Source organism: Salmo salar, chromosome ssa09, assembly GCF_905237065.1.
Source record: "Salmo salar chromosome ssa09, Ssal_v3.1, whole genome shotgun sequence".
Taxonomy (NCBI): domain Eukaryota; kingdom Metazoa; phylum Chordata; class Actinopteri; order Salmoniformes; family Salmonidae; genus Salmo; species Salmo salar.
This window is the reverse complement of record NC_059450.1, coordinates 150,057,508-150,083,730: the sequence shown is the minus strand read 5'-3', so window position 1 is coordinate 150,083,730 and position 26,223 is coordinate 150,057,508. Positions and strand designations below refer to the sequence as shown.

General features: G+C 42.9%; 1 protein-coding gene across 2 annotated transcripts in view; it reads right to left on the bottom strand.

The window, feature by feature from the left end:
- LOC106613213 (cholinesterase) overlaps positions 1 to 25,968 on the bottom strand; it is a 31,091-nt gene extending 5,123 nt beyond the window's left edge. The window contains exons 1-9 of one of the 2 annotated variants that reach the window (XM_014215253.2): positions 25,877 to 25,968; positions 22,545 to 22,870; positions 14,305 to 14,563; positions 14,069 to 14,201; positions 13,639 to 13,977; positions 13,203 to 13,513; positions 12,697 to 12,906; positions 3,383 to 3,540; positions 1,225 to 1,268 (exon numbers count right to left, since the gene is read on the bottom strand). In XM_014215253.2, coding sequence (XP_014070728.1) covers positions 1,261 to 1,268; positions 3,383 to 3,540; positions 12,697 to 12,906; positions 13,203 to 13,513; positions 13,639 to 13,977; positions 14,069 to 14,201; positions 14,305 to 14,563; positions 22,545 to 22,870; positions 25,877 to 25,956 — 1,824 coding nt within the window. In that variant the 5' untranslated portion in view covers positions 25,957 to 25,968 and the 3' untranslated portion in view covers positions 1,225 to 1,260. The remainder of the gene's footprint in view (positions 1 to 1,224; positions 1,269 to 3,382; positions 3,541 to 12,696; positions 12,907 to 13,202; positions 13,514 to 13,638; positions 13,978 to 14,068; positions 14,202 to 14,304; positions 14,564 to 22,544; positions 22,871 to 25,876) is intronic. The other variant, XM_014215250.2, reaches the window with a different exon arrangement.
- Between the last annotated feature and the right edge of the window lie 255 nt (positions 25,969 to 26,223).

The following is a 26,223-nucleotide window of genomic DNA, read 5'->3' as shown; positions in this document are numbered from 1 at the left end:
GTTGTATTTAAAAGTGTGCTTTGTAGCCTTGCCTCACGTTTAACCAGGATCGGATCCACTCATTGCTTCCTTTGGACTTCACATCTCAGTTGGTCTCTGCTGGTTCTTCATGGCCTTTCTCCTCTGTTGGCGGATTCGATTGTCTGACAACAACTTTTTTTGCATTTGTTTTAGTGTGATGTATACCGTGATGATTTATGTGGTCATTTTTCGTTGAAGACGTATTGAGATTTGATACTCTTTATGGTTGTGTGGTAAAAGAGTTGATATTTTGATTGTATGATTGAGACGGTTTACGCTACACTTTTACGAATGGACAAACATTGCGTGACTAAGGTCACTTGAGTTCCCTGAAGTCCTTTACCGGGCTGGACTCTTTTCGGCCCGAGGTACAGGACATTTCTGGAGGAACCAGAGCTCATTCTTTGTTATTATGTGTTTGTGATCATTTATGTTGCTAATACAACCCACGTAAAATAATACATTTGTTTTGAAGTTATTTCCAATGTTTCAAGGGTTTATGAAAAGTGTATGTACATCCTGACTTTTCCATGAGTCCTTTGTATTGGTGTAGACTTGACGGACCAGACGGGACTAATTCCCTCACAAACCAAAAGGAGAAATCAATATTAATTAACTCTGGTAGGCACAACCTACCTGGCACCCCTAGAAACAATAACCTCAAGTCAAAACCGTTACAACTGCCATGGAAACAGACTGATCCCTGTGACTGTACTGCCATGGAAACAGACTGATCCTTGTGACTGTACTGCCATGAAAACAGACTGATCCTTGTGACTGTACTGCCATGGAAACAGACTGATCCTTGTGACTGTACTGCCATGAAAACAGACTGATCCTTGTGATTGTACTGCCATGAAAACAGTCTGATCCCTGTGATTGTACTGCCATGGAAACAGTCTGATCCCTGTGATTGTACTGCCATGAAAACAGTCTGATCCCTGTGATTGTACTGCCATGAAAACAGTCTGATCCCTGTGATTGTACTGCCATGGAAACAGTCTGATCCCTGTGATTGTACTGCCATGAAAACAGTCTGATCCTTGTGACTGTACTGCCATGAAAACAGTCTGATCCCTGTGATTGTACTGCCATGAAAACAGTCTGATCCCTGTGATTGTACTGCCATGAAAACAGTCTGATCCCTGTGATTCTAGTTGTTCTAATTGAAGAACAACTAGAATCTTGTTAAAGAACACTCACCTTGTCACGTTACCAGACCTAAAGAACACTCATCACCTAGCAACCTAGAGAGAGAAAGAGTGAGAGGGAGACCGAGAGAGCAAGCGAGAGAGCGGGAGTTGGGAGAATTTTTTGTGTTAGTAAAGGGACAGCTAATGAGGAACGTTAATGATTGGGCATCGACTCCATACACATTATTCCAATAAAACACGTATTAATGCCAAAATTGTGTTTTTGCCTTTGACCTTTACAAAAATATTTGCTTCTTGCTTTTCCCAATATGCGATCAAGGTCTTTGTCATTCACATTATTCACTCTGTTCCACTTTGTTCATGCTTTGCTATATCTTTTGAATGCAATGCCCACCCCCAACTAATATACTTAGGACAAAGCCAACCTTCACAACTAATAGACTTAGGGCAAAGCCAACTTTCACAACTAATATACTTAGGACAAAGCCAACCTTCACAACTAATATACTTAGGGCAAAGCCAACTTTCACAACTAATATACTTAGGACAAAGCCAACCTTCACAACTAATAGACTTAGGGCAAAGCCAACTTTCACAACTAATATACTTAGGACAAAGCCAACCTTCACAACTAATATACTTAGGACAAAGCCAACCTTCCCAACTAATATACTTAGGACAAAGCCAACCTTCACAACTAATATACTTAGGACAAAGCCAACCTTCACAACTAATAGACTTAGTGCAAAGCCAACTTTCACAACTAATATACTTAGGACAAAGCCAACCTTCACAACTAATAGACTTAGGGCAAAGCCAACTTTCACAACTAATATACTTAGGACAAAGCCAACCTTCACAACTAATATACTTAGGACAAAGCCAACCTTCACAACTAATATACTTAGGACAAAGCCAACCTTCACAACTAATATACTTAGGACAAAGCCAACTTTCACAACTAATAGACAAAGCCAACCATAAATAACACTGCAAATAACAATGGCAACAACATTGTGCTGGCCTCAACCTCCTCTGAACATCAGGAGGTGTGTGTGTGTGTGTGTGTGTGTGTGTGTGTGTGTGTGTGTGTGTGTGTGTGTGTGTGTGTGTGTGTGTGTGTAACAAATTAAAACAGAGAAAAGTTTTTTTTTGTGCCATTCTGTGCAACGAAGTAAAACAAACAGTGGAATCTGTGCACAGGAATTAGACTCCATCTCAGCGTCAAAATCAATCACGCTTTCCCAAATCACAAAGGCCGGCGTCTCCAATGTCCTGCTCCAATCAAATACACACACAAACACACACACACACTAGACAGGGGTCCTCAACCTTGTAAAAGGGATCTATACATATCTTTGTTTCTCAATGTGTGTTTGTGTGTTTGTCAGCTTTGTGCTGTGCAGAGACAAACCACAAAACACACACACACACACACACACACACAAAAACATACAACTCCAAAACACACAACTTCAAAACACACAACTCCAAAACACTGTTAAGCTATCAGCTTTTATCTCTCAAGATGAAAGAAAACCTAACCAACTAAAAGTAAATGGTATTTTGCATTGAACTCACCAAACAAACACACATTTAGAAAACTCTGCCTCACTGCAAATGCCTTCCATTTAGAAAACAACCTCATATCTACACAATACTGTAGTCTTTCAAAAAGCCTAAACAATGAAATAATGCAAGTGAATCTAAAAGGCTTCCTAAATAAAACAATTCCGATGAGCTTTCTTGATCAAGTAGTTTAATAACAAAATTATCTTGACCTGAAAATTCCCCCATGGGTTGCACCTCATACACCCACATTATGAGTTTCAAACCGGGGAGGCCACGGATTCTGTTTGTATAATGAGCCCGATGTGTGTGTCTAATAAATGAAGTGCAGTGGAGAGAGAGTGTTATTCACCCTCCACAGTTGGAGCTCTGTGAAATGGAGACTGAACCGAATCGCACTCAGGCCTCCAGCATTTTTGGAGAGGAGGGGGAGCTGGAGCCTGGGCCAACCCAGCCATGGTGCACCTCCACAGGCTAGTTTAGGCACCAGAGGCCCCTGGAGGGAGCTGATGCAGCATCACTCAATCATTGGACCGCTATGTGCAAGGTTAATGTGCAATAGAAGAAAGGATATTTTTGAGGTGCTGCCTGACACGGCCGTCACACTTGCGCATGTTTGTGCCTGCTTTTGTTCTCACCAGTGATGTCCTGCAGTTTGGGGAGGAAGTTGTTCCAGAACTGGCATTGATGAGCTGCGAGCCTCTTTTGTGTGTGTGGAGGTGATGAGTTTAGGGTGATGTATTCCTGTTGGTCCACGGTGAAAAGTGGCCAATCCCCTTCCTCTATGCTTGGGTTCCTGCCAGGGAAAACACAACAACCAACCAATTATGTAAGTAAACCATGAGAGTAATTTTACACTGACTTAAACCTCGTATTGTTTTTCTATTATAATGTATGTATGTTACTATGTAGGTACAGTGCATTCAGAAAGTATTCAGACGCCTTTACTTTTTCCACATTTTGTTACGCTACAGCCTTAAAAATAAAATAAAATCCTCATCAATGACAAAGAAAAACAGATTTTTAGAAATGTTTGCAAATGTATAAAAAAAGAAAAACAGAAAAACCTTATTTACATAAGTATTCAGACCCTTTGCTTTGAGACTCGAAGTTGAGCTCAGGTTAATCCTGTCTAATCCCATCTATATAAGGTCCCACAGTTGTCAGTGCATGTCAGAGCAAAAACCAAGCCATGAGGTCAAAGGAAATGTCAGTAGAGCTCAGAGACAGGATTGTGTCGAGGCACAGATCTGGAGAAGGGTACCAAAATAATTCTGCAGCATTGAAGATCCCCAAGAACACAGTGGCCACCATCATTCTTAAAAGGAAGAAGTTTGGAATCACCAAGACTCTTCCTAGAGCTGGCTGCCCGGCCAAACTGAGCAATCGGGGGAGAAGGGCATTGGTCAGGGAGGTGACCAAGAACCCGATGAAAACTCTAACAGAGCACTAGAGTGGTGATGGGAGAACCTTCCAGAATGACCACTATCTCAGCAGCACTCCACCAATCAGGCCTTTATTTTTAGAGTGGCCAGATGGAAGCCACTCCTCAGTAGAAGGCACATGACAGTCCGCTTGGAGTTTACCAAAAGGCATCTACTCTCAGACCATGAGAAACAAGATTATCTGGTCTGATGAAACCAAGATTGAACTCTTTGGCGGGAATGCCAAGTGTCACGTTAGGATGAATCCTGGCACCATCCCTACAGTGAAGCATGGTGGTGGCAGCATCATGCTGTGGGAATGTTTTTCAGCGGCAGGGACAAGGGGACTGGTCAGGTACGAGGAAACAATGAACAGAGCAAAGTACAGAGAGATCCTTGATGAAAACCTGCTCCAGAGCGCTCAGGACCTGAAGCTGGGGCAAATTTTCAGCTTCCAACAGAACAACAACCCTAAGCAGACAGCCAAGACAACACAGAAATGCCTTCGGGACAAGTCTCTGAATGTCGTTGAGTGGTCCAGCCAGAGCCCGGACTTGAACCCAATCAAACATCTCTGGAGAGACCTGAAAATAGCTGTGCAGTGACAATCCGCCATCCAACCTGACTGAGCTTGAGAGGAACTGCAGAGAATGGGAGACACTCCCCAAATACAAGTGTGTCACGCTTGTAGCGTAATACCCAAGAAGATTTGAGGCTGTAATCACTGCCAAAGGTGTTTAACCTGTCTGGGCTAGGGGGCAGTATTTTCACGGCCGGGTGAAAAACGTACCCAATTTATACAGGTTACTACTCTGGCCCAGAAACTAGAATATGCATATTATTAGTAGATTTGGATAGAAAACAGTCTGAAGTTTCTAAAACTGTTGGAATGGTGTCTGTTAGTATAACAGAACTCATATGGCAGGCAAAAACCTGAGAGAAATTCAAGCAGGAAGTGGAAAGTCTGAGAATTGTAGTTCTTCTTTTGATTCCCTATCGAAGCTGCAGTGTCTGTGGGGTGATATTGCACTTCCTAAGACTTCCATTGGCTGTCTAAAGCCTTTCAGAAAGTGGTTTGAGCATTTTACTGTCACTGGGCAGATAATAGCAGCTCAGTTACTGAGTGGTCTTCCTGGCAACAAAGGGATTGGATATCCACGGTCACACGAGCACGCCGTTCCTTCTTTTTCTTCTTGAATGAATATGCTATTGTCCGGTTGGAATATTATCGCAATTCTACGTTAAAAAGACGATAAAGATTGATTTTAAACAGCGTTTGACATGCTTCTAAGTACGGTAATGGAACATTTTGACTTTTCGTCTCTCGTTCCACGCTCGCGCGTTATGCCTTTGGATAAGTGATCTGTACGCACGAACAAAACGGAGGTATTTGGATATAAATATGGATTATTTCGAACAAAAACAACATTTCTTGTGGAAGTAGCAGTCCTGGGAGTGCATTCTGACGAAGATCAGCAAAGGTATGAGAGTATTTCTAATACTAATTCTGAGTTTAGGTTGCCCCGAACTTGGCGGGTGTCTGAATAGCTCGCCGTGATGGCGAGCTATCTGACACAGCGGTTGCATCCAGGGGTAGTCTATCTATAATTTTTTAAATAATTGTTATATATTTTGTCAACGTTTATGATGAGTATTTTTGCAAATTGATGTGCACATTCACCGGTCGTTTGGTGGGAATACATTTTCTGAACATCATGCGCCAATGTAAAATGCTGTTTTTGAATATAAATATGAACTTTATCAAACAAAACATACATGTATTGTGTAACATAATGTCCTAGGAGTGTCATCTGATGAAGATCGTCAAAGGTTAGTGCTTCATTTAGCTGTGTTTTGGGTTTAATTGATACATGTCCTTGCTTGGAAAATGGCTGTGTGATTATTTTTGTCTATGTACTCTCCTAACATAATCTAATGTTTTGCTTTCGCTGTAAAGCTTTTTTGAAATCGGACAACGTGGTTACATCAAGGAGAAGTGTATTTTTGAAATGGTGTAAAATAGTTTTATGTTTGACAAAGTTGAAATATGACATTTTATTGTTTTTGAATTTGCCGCCCTTTTATTTCACTGGCTGTGCCCCGCAGGTGGGACGCTAGCCCATAGAAGTTAACCTGTTAGGGCTAGGGGGCAGTATTTACACGGCCGGATAAAAAACGTACCCGATTTAATCTGGTTATTACTACTGCCCAGAAACTAGAATATGCATGTAATTATTGGCTTTGGATAGAAAACACCCTAAAGTTTCTAAAACTGTTTGAATGGTGTCTGTGAGTATAACAGAACTCATATGGCAGGCATAAACCTGAGAAGATTCTGTACAGGAAGTGCCCTCTCTGACCATTCCTTGGGCTTCTTGACTCTTTTTATTGAAAACTTAGGATCTTTGCTGTAACGTGACACTTCCTACGGCTCCCATAGGCTCTCAGAACCTGGGAAAAAGCTGAATGATGTCGAGGCAGCCCCTGGCTGAAAAACATTAGCGCCTTTGGTAAGTGGTCTATCAGAGGACAATGAGACTGAGGCGCGTGCACGAGGCGACCCCATGTTTTTATTTTCTCTCTCTTTGTACTAAAACACAGATTCCCGGTTGGAAAATTATCACTTTTTTTATGAGAAAAATTGCATAAAAATTGATTTTAAACAGCGGTTGACATGCTTCGAAGTACGGAAATTGAATATTTAGAATATTTTTGTCACGAAACGCGTCGGGCGCGTCACCCTTCTTTACCCTTTCGGATAGTGTCTTGAACGCACGAACAAAACGCCGCTATTTGGATATAACTATGGATTATTTTGAACCAAACCAACATTTGTTATTGAAGTAGAAGTCCTGGGAGTGCATTCTGACGAAGAACAGCAAAGGTAATAACATTTTTCTTATAGTAAATCTGACTTTGGTGAGGGCTAAACTTGGTAGGTGTCTAAATAGCTTGCCCTGTGATGCCGGGCTATCTACTTAGAATATTGCAAAATGTGCTTTCCCCCGAAAAGCTATTTTAAAATCGGACTTAGCGAGTGCATAGAGGAGTTCTGTATCTATAATTCTTAAAATAATTGTTATGTTTTTTGTGAACGTTTATCGTGAGTAATTTAGTAAATTCACTGGAAGTTTGCGGGGGTATGCTAGTTCTGAATGTCACATGGTAATGTAAAAAGCTGTTTTTTGATATAAATATGAACTTGATTGAACAAAACATGCATGTATTGTATAACATGATGTCCTAAGATTGTCATCTGATGAAGCTCATCAAAGGTTAGTGCTGCATTTAGCTGTGGTTTGGGTTTATGTGACATTATATGCTAGCTTGAAAAATGGGTGTCTGATTATTTCTGGCTGGGTACTCTGCTGACATAATCTAATGTTTTGCTTTCGTTGTAAAGCCTTTTTGAAATCGGACAGTGTGGTTAGATTAACGAGAGTCTTGTCTTTAAAATGGTGTAAAATAGTCATTTGTTTGAGAAATTGAAGTAATAGCATTTCTAAGGTATTTGAATAACGCGCCACGGGATTCCACTGGCTGTTACGTAGAGAGGTTAAACAAAGTACTGAGTAAAGGGTCTAAATACTTATGTAAACGTGATGTTTCAGCTGTGGAGGCCACATAAACGGAGCACTGTAGTACACCACGAGGGAGAAGAGAGAGACCAACAGAACAGAAGCTGAGAAGAAGGACCGAGCCAAACCTACGTGATTTGGGATAACCCGGATGGCGAGCTATGTCACCTTCTGTAAGGCACACAATGAGATGGCTCCTCTGATGGTTCCTGTACAAATCGATGGCGTCGACACCAGCGCTCTGCTGGAGTCCGGCAGCATGGTGACCCTGGCCCACCCGTAGTGGCTCACACAGAGGGGAAAGACGAACTTGGGGGACGAGGAGGTGACAGTGTCCTGTGTACAAAGGGACACGAAGAGGTACCCAACCTTGCCAGTGTGGATAACCAACCCAAGGGGGGAGTGCCAGATGCTTGTGGGGGCTGTTCCTTACCTGCCTGTGTCCGTTCTCCATGGTAGAGATTGACCTCTCTTCCAGGTTGCTGTGGAGGATAGACCTGGGGAGGCACGCATGCGAGGTAGGAAGGAGAGGAAAAAGGACGCCCCGAGAGTTGTCCACTGTGCCTGATTCGGACCTGGAGGAGGGAGACAACACCACTCTGGGAAGCGAGCCATCTTTCGAGGAAGACCTCAGGCTCCCCTTTATGGAGGTGGAGGCACCAGACAGACCTCCCGACAAGGGAATCTTTATGGGTCAGTTCCGGACCGCCCAGTTAGAAGACCCCAATCTCCAGAACACGAGGGGGCAGGTGATTGCGGTGGATGGCATACTGTTTCCTGGGGTAAGTGAGTGGCGCTACCCCCACTTCGCCATCAAGCATAATTTATTGTGTCAGGTAGTAAAGCACAATGGGGAGACAAAATACTTGTTTCTCATACCCAGCCACTATGTTAGGACTGTCTTGCACCTTGCCCACACCCACCTGCTTGGGGCACACCTGGGGATGGAGAAAACCAGGGAGCGATCGGGAATTGGTTCCACTGGCCCTGGAGTCAAGCGTGCCGTGGAGGACTACTGCCGTACCTGCCTGGAGTGCCAGATCACAGCTCCGAGGGCACATTTTAGAAACCTGTTGCTTCCCTTGCACATTATAGGGGTGCCGTTTGAGCGGGTGGTGATGCATCTGGTGGGTCCATTGGTGAAGACCGCGAAGGAACACCAATACATCCAGGTAATCTTGGGTTACGCCACCCGGTATCCTGAGGTAATACCGTTACGCACGGCAGCTGCGAAAGGTATCGCACGGGAGCTGTTTCATTTATTCAGCCGGGTGGGTATTCCGCGGGAAATCCTGACGGACTAGGGCACCACATTCATGTCTCTTGTGATGAAAGATGTCTGCAATATATTATGAATCAAACAGGTGAGGACCAGTGTGTTCCATCCACAAATGGACGGCCTAGTCGAACGCTTCAATAAGACCCTAAAATAGATGCTAAAGAAGGTCTTCGAGAGAGATGGGAGGAACTGGGACCATGTTCGCAGTACACGAGGTACACCAAGCGTCCACTGGGTTCTCCATCTTTGAGCTACTGATTGGCCCCGCGGACTGCTGGACATAGCCAAGAAGGTCTGGGAGGAGCAAACGAACACTTTCGCAGCATAGTGGAACAGGTGGAGGAGATGAGGGAGAGGATGACGGCAAACCCCTCCAGCTTTACCATGTGAACTTACTGAAGATGTGTCACGCAGAAGAGGCACTGTGTGTAACATGGACCTGGCCACAGCAGAGCCCATCCTCTGTCAAAGTTGCCATGGGGGAAGACCTAAGCCCGACCCAACGACAAGAGCTCAGAGAGTTGGTCCAGCAGAATACTACCGTGTTCACCGAGGTGACAGGATGCACTGATCTCGTGGAACACCATATCCACACACGTCCAGGAGAAAAAAATGTGTATACGGCCATACCAGATGCCAGAAGCCCAGATGGCTGTGGTACAGTGGGAAGTGGCGACAATGCTAGAGATGGGGTACTGGAGGAGTCCCATAGTGAGTGGTCAAGACCTATAGTGCCGATACTGAAACCGGACAGAACCGTCCACTTCTGCAATGACTTTCAGGGACTGGACGAGGTCAGTAAATTTGACACCTACCCCATGCCCCAGGTGGACAAACTGATCGACCGCTTGGGGATGGCGAGATACGTCAGCATCTTGGACCTGACGAAGGGGTACTGGCAGGTGCTGCTAGCAGCAGCCTCCTGGGAGAAGAATGCCTTCTCCACCCTGGGGAGGCTACAGCATTACCGTGTTCTTCCTTTTGGGCTCCATGGGGCCCCAGCGACCTTTCAGCAACTCATGGACCGCATCATAAGGCTGGTTGAGAGAATGCCAACAGTGTGCAAAGCTGTCATCAAGACAAAGGGTGGCTACTTTCAAATATCTCATATGTAAAATCTATGTTTTTCTTTTGAGAAATGAAGAAGTAGGGCTGTTCTTTGTAAGTGTCACTCCAGATGGATTCTACTGTTTGGTGTGTGTGAACTGGAAAGTGCTTCATGTTGTTTTTATCCGGTATTGGAAACAGTTTATCCTGTCTTAAATTGTATCGATTATTTTTGTTTTCGGATACCTTAGGTTGGATTAGGAAAGTTGTTTGAAATGTTTGGACCAAGTTTACAGGTAACTTATTAGATACTTTGTAGTCATGTTGGGCGAGTTGGAACCGGTGTATTTCTGAATCAAACACGCCGAAGAAATTTACATTTTTGTGATATAAAGAAGGACATTATCGAACAAAAGGACCATTTGTGATGTTTCTGGGACATTTTGGAGTGCCAACAGAAAAAGATCTTCAAAGGTATCATTATTTCTGACTTTTGTGTCGGTTGAAAATTATTTCCATGTGTTTGCATGTGGGGCGCTATCCTCAGATAATCGCATGGTCTGCTTTCGCCATAAAGCCTTTTTGAAATCTGACACTGCGGCTGGATTAACCTCTCTTGGGCAGGTGGGACGCTACCGCCCCAGCCACGGTTCACACTATTCAACAGCCAGTGAAAAATCAGAGCGCCAAATTCAAAACAACAAAATGTCATAAATCAAAGTTGTATTTTGCACCATTTTAAAGATACACTTCTTAACCTCTCTAGGACCGGCGGGACGCATTCGTCCCACCTACGTAACAGCCAGTTGAATCCTGTGGCGCGATTTTCAAATACCTTAGAAATGCTATTACTTCAATTTCTCAAACATATGAATATTTTACAGCTATTTAAAGACAAGACTCTCGTTAATCTAACCACACTGTCCGATTTCAAAAAGGCTTTACAACGAAAGCAAAACATTAGATTATGTCAGCAGAGTACCCAGCCAGAAATAATCAGACACCCATTTTTCAAGCTAGCATATAATGTCACAAAAACCCAGAAGACAGCTAAATGCAGCACTAACCTTTGATGATCTTCATCAGATGACACACCTAGGACATTATGTTATACAATACATGCATGTTTTGTTCAATCAAGTTCATATTTATATCAAAATCCAGCTTTTTACATTAGCATGTGACGTTCAGAACTAGCATAACCCCCGCAAACTTCCGGCGAATTTACTAACAATTTACTAAATTACTCACGATAAACGTTCACAAAAAGCATAACAATTATTTTAAGAATTATAGATACAGAACTCCTCTATGCACTCGATATGTCCGATTTTAAAATAGCTTTTCGGTGAAAGCACATTTTGCAATATTCTCAGTAGATAGCCCGGCATCACAGGGCTAGCTATTTAAACACCCAGCAAGTTTAGCATTCACCAAAATCAGATTTACTATTACAAAAGTATGATTACCTTTGGTGTTCATCGTCAGATTGTACTCCGAGGACTTCTACTTCAATAACAAATGTTGGTTTGGTCCAAAATAATCCATCGTTATGTTCCAACAGCGGCGTTTTGTTTGTGCGTTCTAGACACTATCCGAATGGTAAATAAGGGTCACGCGCACGACGCATTTCGTGACAAAAGCCTTCCCTGTAGCTCAGTTGGTAGAGCATGGTGTTTGCAACACCAGGGTTGTGGGTTCGATTCCCACGGGGGGCCAGCACAGATAAAAAATGTATGAAATGTATGAAATTGTATGAAATGTATGCATTCACTACTGTAAGACGCTCTGGATAAGAGCGTCTGCTAAATGACGTAAATGTAAATGTAAAAGATTTCTAAATATTTCATTACCGTACTTCGAAGCATGTCAACCGCTGTTTAAAATCAATTTTTATGCCATTTTTCTCGTAAAAAAGCGATAATATTCCGACCGGGAATCTCCTTTTCGGCAAACAGAGGAAAAATCACAAAGACGGGGGCAGCCAGGGCACGCGCCTAAGCCCACAGTCCCTTGATCGGCCACTTGAGAAAGGCGATAATGTGTTTCAGCCTGGGGCTGGGATGACGACATTCAGGTTTTTCCCGGGCTCTGAGCGCCCATGGAAGATGTAGGAAGTGTCACGTTAAAGCAGAGATCCTTTGTAAAAGATAGAGATGGCAAAGAAGTTCAAGAAATGGTCAGACAGGCCACTTCCTGTAAAGGAATCTCTCAGGTTTTGACCTGCCATTTGAGTTCTGTTATACTCACAGACACCATTCAAACTGTTTTAGAAACTTTGGAGTGTTTTCTATCCAAAGCCAATAATTATATGCATATTCTAGTTACTGGGCAGGAGTAGTAACCAGATTAAATCGGGTACGTTTTTTATCCAGCCGTGAAAATACTGCCCTCTAGCCATAACAGGTTAACAAGAAGTTAAGCTTTATTTTGATGTATTACAGTTATATCTTCGTGGATCTTGAATATTGATATTTCTGTAGTTTGAATTTGGTGCTCTGCAATTTCACTGGATGTTGTCAAATTGATCCCGGTAACGGGATTGGCGCGGTAAGGGATCACTTACAGGTGATCACTATCACTAACAGACTTGCCTAGTTAAATAAAGGTAAAATAAATCTCACCCGGTCCTAGCCATGTTGGCCCAGTACTTCATCATCCTCCTGCTCATGACCACTTCCTCCTCCAGGTATCCCAGGGTTCTGTTCAGTGGCATTCCAAAGACAAACTCAATCTCATAGCCGTGCATCACGCCCATCCATGCTGGCCAGGGATTGGTGGAGGAGTGGTGATCAAACAGGAAGAGTCGGGCTTTACCTCCATGTTCTGTGTACCTGGGGGCAGGTATGGTAATGATTGGTGAGTTCATTACAAACTGAGCAGAAGGGGCCAGATACTAACTACATAACTCAACATCGCATGTAATTAACACATTGCTGTACATGCAGTATTTGTGCAAACATTAGAGCTGGGCTCTCCAACCATGTTCATAGAGAGTTACCATCCTGTACATTTTCACGCGAACCCTAATCTAATGCACTTGATTCCAGTATTTACCTTGTTGATGAACTGAAGGATTGGACAGCCCTGCATTAGAGCTTTGTGAAACTCTTTAATATGTTGTCCTTACCTCTGGGCAAACTCCAGCACAGGGCAGTTAAAATCACGGTCTCCCAACATTCGCCCAAGCAAATCACGATTCTTCATCCCACTATTCTCATCCGACCAATCAGTGTACTGGAAGATGGCGGTCTCCCTCGTGACATCACTGAATCCCGGCAACACTAGGTCCACCCCTTTAAGGAAGTTCTCCCTGCTGATCAGGCTCTGGCTAGTGATGTCATATCCTGGCGCCCCGTAAACCAGGAAGTAGGTCCCCTCATCTTGGTTCAAACCAATCAGCACCTCTGTCTTCAGGAAGTGTCCCGTCCGGAGCAGAACCTATAGGACCAGATAAAGAAGATTAGAAATTATGACATTATGCATTGTAAATATATACGGGATTCAACTGCTTGTTTGTTCAGTGCCTTTGGGCCCAAAACAAGCAACCATAAATTCATACACACCTCTGGCATGTCTGGTAGGAAGTTGTGGTCGACAGAGGGGGGGAATGGTAATGCTAGGAGTGTGGGGAGAGAGAGGACGCTGTACTGCTGCTTGATGATATCCTCTGGATGGGCTCTCTGTAGACACTGCTCCAGGACAGCCAGAGGTGCCAGGGGACAACCCAGCAGCCTACCTAGGGACAGGGACCTGTTCCAGGCCTGCTGTTGAGTTATGACAGCCCATGGAGTGTTAGGGGAACCACTCTGTAGTATTGCCCTGTTGAACAGACCATGGCTGCCAGGGGAGAGGAGATGGAGACCCACAGACGCAGAGCCCGCACTCTCCCCAAACAACGTCACCTGACAACAACATAAAAACAGAGAATAACTAAACATGGTAAAACAAAGAATAATAACAAAATAAAGAGTAATAGAAAAAAATCTGAGTAACCTTTGAAGGGTCGCCGCCGAAGGCAGCGATGTTATTGGCTACCCAGTACAGAGCCAAGCGCTGGTCCAGCATTCCAGCGTTACCACGGACACCCTCGCTCTCAGGAAGAGACAGGAAACCCAATGGGCCGAGCCTGTGTCCAATCAAAACAAACATTATTATTGGTGTATTTTTAAAACATGAAAACATGAAGCTCAAATAAGTACTTTAGTTGAATTATATTGTGCCAGGACAACCTGTAGTTCATAGACACCACTACGACGCCTTCTGATTGGCTAAGGAATTGTCCATCATACAGGTCTAGGGATGCGGTGCCTGTAGTGAACCCGCCCCCATATATCCACACCATGACAGGAGCCAATGAGGAACCAGGGGGGGAGCTCTTGGGACGTTTAGGATGTGTCTTAAACAAAGGGGGAGGAGTCCATATGTTGAGGTAGAGACAGTCTTCACTCATCTTGGTGTTGGGGTTCCACATCTCAGCTCCACGGAACCCTGGGAGTAAGGAAGTCAGAGTCAAGTACTTGTAGTTAATGACTTGATTACAAAACAACATTGAGTACGTTTACATTGTAATGCAAATGTTTAAATTGTCGATGCGGGTAAATCACTTTGCGCTAAGTGAAGAGGAATTGTGCATTCCTAGAAGTAGCATTCTCTACCACATAGTGTGATGCCTGTGGACCAATTTTAAAATGCGGCACAAACTTAGATGTGGGATTGTGTATGGGGAGAGCATCAGTGAAGGTATGCGAAGGAGACACCGGTGGCACTGTTTGTGTGAGAGAAATTCCTGTCCAACCAAAGAAGACATGGACCCGCCCTGACCAGACCTACACTGATGACTGCCTGGGGGAACACACCACATTCACAAATCTGAACACGACAACCCACTGAATTTCAGTAAGTCAATTTACAACCCACTAAATTTCAGCAAGTCAATTTAAATTAATTTGTAGTGAAAGTAAAAGTAGTGACAAGGATCCTAAATCCCAGAGAGTGGACTTGGCAGGGCTAGTGAGAGCCCAGTTGACAGTACTGTTTGTAGGCATAAGATAAATGTCTATGTCGCCTGAGAGATACGGGTAGTGAAAATAGAGAAGTGAAAGTTGAATACTGAACAGTGGGGTGTTGAACATGTAAGAGAGAATAAGGGTGAATGACTAACCCTTTTGACAGGAGGAATAGTGGATCCTGTGAATTGCTATTTCTTAGAATGTAAATGATAAGATCAATAACCAATAAAATGAGTGTGAAGCAAACAGTGAATATCCAATGTAGATTGGTTAACTTCTCTATGGTAGGGGGCAGTATTTTCACGGCCGGATGAAAAACATACCCAAATTAAACGGCCTACAACTCGGATTTGGATAGAAAACACTGAAGTTTCTAAAACTGTTTGAATGATGTCTGTGAGTACAGCAGAACTCGTATGGCAGGCAAAATCCTGAGAAAAAGCAGGAAGTGAGAATTCTGGTGCTTGTAGTCCTTTCAAGTCATTGCCAATCAAACACACTGTGAGTGAGGGTTCATTTTGCACTTCCCCAGGCTTCCACTAGATGTCAACAGTCTTTAGAAAGTTGTTTGAAGCGTCTACGATGAACAGAGACCGAATGAGAAGCCTGGGAAGTTTGTCACCCAGAGAATGACATCACTTCTTGACGCGCGTTCATGAGGATGGATCCTCCCGTTCCAAAACCTTTTTCAAGACACAGGAACCGTCCGGTTGAAATATTACTGAATCTTCACGTTCTGAAGGCCCTAAAGATTGATGTTTTACAATGTTTGACATGTTTGAACGAACGTAAATACAACTTTTTTTAACTTTTCGTTGCGACATCGTCCGCGCGCTTTCTACATTTGGAGTAGCTTACTGAACGCGTGAACAACAAGGAGTTATTTGGAAATAAATTATGGACTTTATTGAACAAAACAACATTTGTTGTGGACCTGGGATTCCTGGAAGTGCCTTCTGATGAAGATCATCAAAGGTAAGGGAATATTTCTAATGCAAATTATGATTTTAGATGACTCCAAGATGGCGGCTATCTCTATAGCCTAGTGTATCTCTATAGCCGAGCTCAGTACTCAGATTATTGCAAAGAGTGCTTTCCTCGTGAAGCTTTTTTGAAATCTTTCATAGCGTTTGCATAAAGGAGATGTTCATCTATAATTCTTTGAATGACAGTTTAATTTTGTATCAACGTTTATGACAAGTATTTTTGGAAATTGTGGCGCTGATTCACCAGCAGTATTTGAGGGAAAATATTTTCTGAACGTCACGCGCCGATGTAAAATGCTGATTTTAGATATAAATATGAACTTTATCAAACAAAAAAATGCATGTATTGTATAACATAATGTCCTAGGAGTGTCATCTGATGAAGATCGTCAAAGGTTAGTGCTTCATTTAGCTGTGTTTTGGGTATTTGTGATGCATGCTAGTTGCTTAGAAAATGGTTGTGTGGTTATTGTGTCGATGTACTCTCCTAACATAATCTAATGTTTTGCTTTCGCTGTAAAGCCTTTTGGAAATCGGACAAAGTGGTTCGATTCAGGAGAAGTATATCTATAAAATGGTGTAAAATAGTCCTATGTTTGAGAACTTTGAATTATGACATTTTGTGGTTTTAAATTTGGCGCTCTGATTTCTCACTGGCTGTTGAATAGGGTGGGACGAGAGGTTAAAGAGAGGGGTTAAACTGGAGTTAAACTGGAGTTATCAAAGGTCGTAATTCTAATTTGATTTGTTATTTTGATTTAACATGCTTTTTTGGGATGCATTAATCATGATGTGAGTAGTGTCCAAAGGGGGGAATTACCAGTCCTTGTAATGACTGTCGTCGCAATGAGACCAAGGTGCAGCGGAGGATGTGTATTCATATTCAAGATTTTAATAAACCGAAAATAGAACACTATACAAATAAACAAAAAAAAAACGAGAGCCGACAGTTCTGTCAGGTACTCATAACGAAACAGAAAGCAATCACCCACAAACCCCAAAGGAAAAACAGGTTGCCTATGTATGACTCCCAATCAGCAACAATGAACTATAGCTGTTCCTGATTGAGAGCCACACACGGCCAACCAAAGAAACAAACCAACATAGAAAAATAAACATAGAACGCCCACCCATGTAACATCCTGGCCTAACCAAAATAGAGAACTAAAAACCCCTCTCTATGGCCAGGGCGTTACAGTCCCCTAGGGCGCTTTGGTAAATATGAAAATAGATTTTCCTCACATGCCTTCCTGCAAAAAGGAAAACAATATATGTTGGTAATAGTTGACAGTTACTTCAATTACCAGTCCCCTGGGGCCCTTTGGGAAAAATTCTAATTGATTTTCCTCACATGCCTGCCTGTAAAAAGGAAAAAAAGATATGTTGGTAATGGTTGACAGTTGCTCCAAATGGATTGAAGTTTTACCCACCTAGAGTGAGTAAAAACAACCTTGCTGTTGTTATTTTGTTATGTTTTCATTGTTTTGTTAAATTTTCTTTGTTTTTGTTTTGCTTCAATAACAAATCTCATCAAATTGTGTCTGCTGGATGGTTAGTATTTCTCCCAAGGATTAGCCCTCTAACTCCCTGACCCTGTAACTCTGCGGTGAGGTTGCCAATATGATAAGGGACTATAAGCACATTTGCAAAAATGGTTTTAATGGTGTGTTGTTATTCTTTTTGACATTTGTCTTAGAAATCTGTATTGAGAATGTTGAATCATTTATCATTTGTCATACAGTAAATCATTTGTCTGGATTTCTTGAATCAGAAATGCCCTACACTAAACTGTTATTCTGTTCTGTCCTCTCTCAAGGTTATGGCAAAGGTGACCACAGATGGTATCTAGATGCATGGAAGGGATAATTCTGCTGGGAACAGTGTGAACTTCAACTCTAACTGCCTGAAGTAATGGATAAAAAAATGCGTTCACTATGGCCCTGTCCTTCTACCGTGAGACCTGAGTCTGAACCAGCAACCTGTACACATCATCAAGTTGAAGCTATCAACTGCCGTTTCTCAAAAGCCTTTTCTCTCAGGAGTGCGACATGAGTCGTCGTGGAGTGAGCATGAAGAGAGATCTCACACAAACTTATCTCATGCTGCCGGTGTACTGGCAGGAGGATGGACGAGACATAATGGACCGTAAAGGACAAAGGCGGCTCAGGTGAGAGATTCATATGCTTGGGAAAACGGGACATTATGAAGAGCCATCCACTTTGAACATGGGTGCCATTGGGAAGATGAACTGTAAAGCTGTCTGAGGAAGAAAATGTAAAGACACGCCCGAAGAATGAGTACCGTGAAGGAGGGGGGTGGTAAACCGTACCCTTAATTGATTTAGGCTTGTCTAAAATGGTTTATTTGGTGTATCAGGTTGATTGTGGAGGTATGCACCCTGTGAAGTTTATAGTAATTTAGACTAAGAATGCATTGAGATTCCAATCTGTCATTAGCACAAATGGTGGCCGTGATGAGAAAATGTAATGCTAGAAATAAAATATGAATATACTATATATCACTATAAATGAACATTCTGCCAGTATCGGTGTGTGCTAAGTTGAGGGTCTTAAATTAAAGTGATAGAACCAACGTGAAACACTAAGGACTGTCATTCTAAATTTAGGTTGGATAATTTATCATTAGGTCAAATTATGATTCGTAAAGGCAAGAAGGAGAGACAGAGAGCTGCCCCTAAACTGTGAGTAGACCACAAAGTGAGGGGAGGGTGCACTGCTCATCCTGCAGGTGGTTTCTGAAACGAATTAAATATTTGTAAGAATCCAGTGAGTCTAGGTAGGGTTCCTCCCAAGGAAACCTTATCTTTTTGTGTCTTCCGAGAGGGAGGTTATCAGAAATCCCACTGGATTGTAGCTTGGCCTATCCATTATTGGGATGTTGAGAATAGGGGCTTTGTGGTCCTTGCCCAATCTCATTCTTATCAAGATTGTTGTGAAACTGTGTTCTCTATCTTCCCTATGAAAGTCAATAGGGTGTCTAGGTCGTGTGAAACATGTAGGTGATCATGTGAGGGCTCCCAAGTGGCACAGCAGTTTAAGGTGTGTCACTACAGACCCTGGTTTGGTCCCGGGCTGTATCACAACTAGTCGTGATCTGGAGTCCCATAGGGCAGCCCACAATTGGCCCAGCGTCGTCCGGGTTAGGGCAGGGTTTGGCCAGGGTCGGCCGTCTTTGTAAAAAAATATTTGTTCTTAACTGACTTGCCTAGTTAAATAAAAGTGTAAATATATATATTGTAAATGTATATACAGTTGAAGTCGGAAGTTTAAATACACCTTTGTCAAAAACATTTAAACTCAATTCCTGAAATGTAATTATAGTAAAAATTCCCTGTCATTAGGTCAGTTAAGATCACCACTTTATTTTAAGAATGTGAAATGTCAGAATAGTAGTAGAGAGAATGATTTATTTCAGCCTTTATTTCTTTCATCACATTCCCAGTGGGTCAGAAGTTTACATACACTCAATTAGTATTTGGTAGCATTGCCTTTAAATTGTTTAAATTGGGTCAAACATTTCGGGTAGCTTTCCACAAGCTTCCCACAATAAGTTGGGTGAATTTTGGCCCATTCCTCCTGACAGAGCTGGTGTAACTGAGTCGGTTAGTAGGCCTCCTCGCTCGCACACACTTTTTCAGCTCTGCCCACAACTTGTCTACAGGATGGAGGTCAGGGTTATGTGATGGCCACTCCAATACCTTGACCCTGTTGTCTTTATGCCATTTTGCCACAACTTTGGAAGTATGCTTGGGGTCAATGTCCATTTGGAAGACCCATTTGTGACCAAGCTTTAACTTCCTGACTGATGTCTTGAGATGTTGCTTCAATATATCCACATTTCCCCTCCTCATGATGCCATCTATTTTGTGAAGCGCACCAGTCCCTCCTGCAGCAAATCACCACCACAACATGATGCTGCCACCCCCGTGCTTCACGGTTGGGATGGTGTTCCTCGGCTTGCAAGCCTCCCCCTTTTCCCTCAAAACATAATGATGGTCATTATGGCCAAACAGTTCTATTTTTGTTTCATCAGACCAGAGGACATTTCTCCAAAAAGTATGATCTTTGTCCCCACGTGCAGTTGCAAACTTTAGTCTGGCTTTATTATGGCGGTTTTGGAGCAGTGTCTTCTTCCCTGCTGAGCGGCCTATCAGGTTATGTCGACATAGGACACGTTTTACTGTGGATATAGATAATTATGTACCTGTTTTCTTCCAGAATCTTCACAAGTTCCTTTGCTGTTGTTCTGGGATTGATTTGCACTTTTCGCACCAAAGTACGTTCATCTCTCTAAGACAGAAAGCCTCTCCTTCATGAGCGGTATGATGGCTGCGTTGCACCGTTTTCTTTTCTGTCTGTCTGTGTTTGTGTGTCTTAGCAGCAATGACTCAGCTTCTCTATTGGTAAGATGCCAGAAGAACACACTCCACAAACCGATGATGATGAATTGAGAAAGACTCTGCCTGGGCAAGAGACCCTACTGATGGAAAAATGTTGCGGGGAAAATTACACAGAGAATTGTCTATTGTTATTTGTTCGTGTTTTTTTTACTGATACAAACTTGTCTTGTGTGACTTAGTCATAAGTCTTGGCGTACAGATAGGAGCCGTTTGGGTGCAACCGCAGCATGTGACATCCTGTTCTCACAATCTGCAGGAACTTAGCTGTGAGGAAACTTTCAGGAAGGAACAGATCACCTTTTACACTATGTTCCGCCCCTGTTTCCACACATCTGCTAACTGTCACGTAAAACAAAGAGGTTGTAGTTTCTCATGAAAGCTGAGAGCCAAATGTCTTCGTTGGACTCCAGCGATTGTTATCCGCTCCATTTTTTTGCAAATCTTACAATAAAGTTGTTGTTTGAAGAATCTATAGTCTCTCTTCTCTTTACGGTTCGAATTTCCACGACAAGGTCTTGAGCCAAAGGGACCGACGCCGGCCCGGAGTAGTGGCCCAGAAGTAGATGGTCATTGTAGAAGAAGGTCCCGAGCCTAAGGAACGGATGCAGACCTGGAGTATAGGCCCAGAAGTTAGAAGTGGTAGTGGAGGGCATTGAAGGAACCCCCCCCCAGCCCAACAACAGCCCAATTTCTTTCTGAGTAGAGCCAACTTGGTGGCTAAAGCAACAGTTGGTGAGAGGTCATGCTGGGTCTGTGGGTTTGCTCCTCAAGGGGGAAACAAGGGAGTTTCATATATGGGGGTCCATCTGGGAGTGAATCACACCCTAAGTGTGATGTCATTCCTGCACTTTATCACCTATCCCCAAAAGAGACCAGACAACATGACATTTTAAAAGATGTATAAAGCCCTCAAACTCTGTGATGTTTATTCACATCCTGGTAATAGTAGTAATCCCCCTATCCCTACTGTGGTTTTTCTGGTGGCCACCTTGTGTATTATAGGTAAAGGTTGTGTGGGAAAGACAGCCTGACTGTCCATAGTCTCCGCGTTTGGAGGGTGGATCATGCAACTGTGTCTAGCCATTGTTTTAGTCACTGTACTGATTCTGTTTCTTGTTCTCATGCTAAAATGTTGCTGCAATATGTGTTTAAAACTGGTAACGAATCCAAGACCAAATGTAATGTTAAATGTTACAACTTTTTAATTGTATGCGTCCACATAACTGAGTATGTGACTAACCTTGTGAAACTGTGTGAAACTGTCCCATTATAATGTCCTGTTATTCACTCTGAGCTCAGAAAAAAATGATCTTGGTTTGACTTTGTCTCAGATCCTTATTTTACAATATCCACGACAACATGCATAGTAATAATTGTATATTAAACTGATTATGGCCGTAGCCAGATTATGCAATAGTCATGTAAACACATTACTCTGTTTATCTTAAATCGACATAAGGTCAAAATGTAAGTAAGCATAAGCTGATAAAAACACCTGGTTTTCTCAGCAATCTTTGAATTATTATGACATGTAAATAACTTAATCAGTGTTCCAGCAGTGTGTTTGATCTGTGCATGTGCCAGCACCAGCCGAGAGCCTCCCTCTTTAGCGTGAGTGAAGTGAGTTCGGAACAACTGTATGTACGCATCTTAGAAGTAGTTTTCACATACAAATTGTATATGACTGAACTCAGAATCAAACATGCTTCCCAAAAATAACATGTTCGCTGTGGTAGAACGTTTATTTTGACTGGCGATTTTCTGAATTTATCAGAATCCATCAGGTAGACTGATTTCAGATGTGTCCATGTCAACAGGATTATTAGGGAGATCGTTCTTCTTGAAAACCATGTAAATCTTTTAATCTAACTATTATATTAATCTGATTATCCACAATAATCAGATTATTACGTGCATGTAACCGTGCTCAATGACTGTAGACTGTCACTAACATCAACAGGTTTTAAGGCACACAAACATATATTGTACATTCATGTAATCTATGCCAGTTTACTATACAGGTCTATGTCATCATTTTGATATCATATCCCTACCAGGAAATAATGTATCCTGGGGTTGGAGGCAGGAGTTGGGGTAGCGTGTGGCGTGTAGTACCCCTGTCCATCCATCTGCAGGCTGAGGAGGGCGAAAACGCAGTTCCCCAATGGGGGGGTTCCCATATGGAATTCCCAGGAATGCCCTGACATATCCACCACCTGGCACGGGAAGCCGAGTGCCCCGGACTCTGCCACGGTTCGTGGCGACAATGACGTCATCGATGAGGTCATCAACCTGAGTCGTTGTGGCCGGGAGAATGTGGAACAGCAGGAGTGACAGGGTGATGTGTGTGTGAGTGGTCACCATGGTAACACGTTCAGGTCTGGAGAGGTGAAAACAGACAGAAGGATGTGGAGGTCAACAGAAATATACACAGTCACAATGGAAATATACACAGTCAAAACAGAAATATACACAGTCACACAAACACACGCTATCACTCAGTAATAACAGGAGATGATTGATATAGTTACATATCCATTAGATTGTTGAAGCATTCAAGATTTTCCAAAGATAGTCACCGGCTTCAACAAGCACAGAACAACTAGGGCAGAGGGAGTGGAGAGAGAAGGAGGGAGGGAGTGAGGGAGGCCGACAGCTATTAATGACACGATGAATTCAGCTGATATCAGGATAAGAGTGTGTGAGGGGGTGCACAGTGAGAGGGGGGGGGGGGGGTGATCAAATATCTCCCTCTGACTCATTCAACACTAGACAGCCGTGCACACACACCTACCACATTTGCCTTCCTCTTCTCCTACAACAGATTACTCAGCTGAAAGGGCGGAACATATTCATGTCTAAAATTAGAGAGGGTGATTGCTTGTTGTGATAGTGGATAAATCCTGGATTAATTAGGTCTACACTGACCAGACAGATAGTCAAGTCTAACATGACCTTAGAGGCAGAATGAATAAAACTGGCAGGCAGGATATCTATACCACATCTACATGGACTTTAAATAAAACACAAACTAGATGGCTGCTGTATCTGTGGAAATAGCTTACCTGTGCAGTTGAAATACACTATACATACACAAAAGTACGTGGACACCCCTTCAAATTAGTGGATTTGGCTATTTCAGCCAAACCCGTTGCTGACAGGTGTATAAAATCAAGTTCACAGATATGCAATCTCCGTAGACAAACATTGGCAGTAGAATGGCCTTAGTGAAAAGCTCAGTGACTTTCAACGTGGGACCGCCATAGGATGCCACAATTTCAACAAGTCAGTTTGTCAAATTTCTGCCCTACTAGAGCTGCCCCGGTCAGCTGTAAGTGCTGTTATTGTGACGTGGAAACATCTAGGAGCAACAACGGCTCAGCCACGAAGTGGTAGGACACACAAGCTCACAGAATGGGAACGCAGAGTGCTGAAGCGCATAGCGCATTAAAATCATCTGTTCTTGGTTGCAACACTCAGTACTGAGTTCCAAACTGCCTCTGAAAGCAACGTCAGCACAATATCTTTTTGTCGGGAGCTTCATGAAACGGGTTTCCATGGCCGAGCAGCTGCACACAAGCCTAAGATCACCATGCGCAATGCCAAGCGTCGGCTGGAGTCGTGTAAAGCTCGCCGCCATTGGACTCTGGAGCAGTGGAAACGCGTTCTCTGGAGTGATGAATCACGCTTCACCATCTGCCAGTCAGATGGACAAATATGTGTTTGGTGGATGTCAGGAGAACGCTACCTGCCCCAATGCATGGTGCCAACTGTAATGTTTAGTGGATGAGGAATAATGATTGTGGACTGTTTTTCATGGTTCGGGCCCTTTAGTTCCAGTGAAGGGAAATCTTAACACTACAGCATACAATGACATTCTAGACAATTCTGTGCTTCCAAATTCGTATCAACAGTTTGGGGAAGGTCCTTTCCTGTTTCAGCATGACAATGCCCCAAGGCACAAAGCGAGGTCCATAGAGAAATTGTTTGTCGAGATCGGTGTGGAAGAACTTGACTGGCCTGCACAGAGCCCTGACCTCAACCCCATCGAACACCTTTACAATGAATTGGACCGCTGACTGCGAGCCAGGCCTACACACACACACACACACACACACACACACACACACACACACACACACCTAAACAAACACAAATAGTATTCAACCACTTTCCCTTGTCTAAAGAAAGACAAAACACTTCTGACGGTGTCTGGTGAAAGAATGGGTTGCCACAACAGCCAATCATAGCTAACGTATGAGACCAAATATCACCATTATCAAGTAGCACACAGAGAAACACGCATATGCAAGCAGACAGGCACGCTCACATAGGCTGCACACACACACACGCACACACACATAGCTTTGAGGTTAGAGTGTTGGGACAGTAACCAAAAGGTCACTTTGTTTGAATATCGGAGCCGACAAGGTGATAAATCTGTTGCTGTGCCCTTGAGCAAAGCACTTAACCCTAATTGGCCTGCTGGTGTCTCGGTGGGAGTTGGAATATGCAATAAACACTTCCATTACACACGTGTGTAACAAGCAAATATAAGAAACCCCCAAATTATTATTTTCACACACACACACACACACACACACACACACACACACACACACACACACACACACACACACACACACACACACACACACACACACACACACACACACACACACAGTCTATGTAACAAGCTAGCTGAATGTCAGACACACCCCAGGGGTATTCTGCCACATTGTTACAGTGAATAATGACATTTGAAGAAGTTATTTGTGCTGTGGTTTGAGGAGAAAGATACAACAGAACAAGTGGTGGTGGAAGACGCTCCCTCGTGCTGCTGTGCCCCTCTGTCACCTCCACTGGTTGAACGGAAGACAACCTCACAAGAGGTTACAACAACAGCCAGAAAACGGTGGTAAGAATTTTGTTGTTTGGGCAGTCCCTCTTTTAACTATTTTAAAAATGAATGAGGTCCTTGGGGTGTTTGAGAGGGATGGTGATCGGATTTAATGCAAACAAAAGCTCCCTGTCAAGCCATTCATTGTTTCACAATAAAAACACACCGTTTGTTGGTCGCCTTCCCTATAAACTTCACTCTTCTATGCCTCTTATAATAATCCTTCACTTGAAGCATATTAAATCAATCGGCGATATTAAAAGCATCTGTGTGTTGCATACATATATCTTATTCATAAGAAGCACCTTCTCTCTGGCAAGTTGGCAAAACATTAATTCCTATGCAGCAAGGTTCTGTAGCAGGACAGAGGACTTGTGGATTTAAAGGGACACTTGGCCATTTGAACAGTACAAGAGACACACACTTAGCATAGGTTAATTAAAAACAACACAATGAATAGGCTACACAGCACAAACCAACACTCACCCTCTCTGATTTCTTCTCTCTTCAGTGATCCTGCTGAGAGATATTTGAGGCTGTAGTGGTGTATATCGTGGCCAATGCATTTCCAATGTAAAACAGTAACGTCAGAAAAGTGAAAATGGTCAGTCTTTCGTTTTTGCTGCGGTTTTTCAAAAACGAAAAATTACTGGATTTTTGTTATCTCATTTTTTTTCAGAAAACAGAATAACAAATTGACTTTATTAAAATATTTTAAAATAAAGAAAGTGTTTGTTTTTGTTATTATTATTATTATGTTTCGCATATTAAAAGCAACAACTTCATATTTTGGTTGTCACAAGTTGGTGGGGTTAAATGTGAAAAGTCTTTCA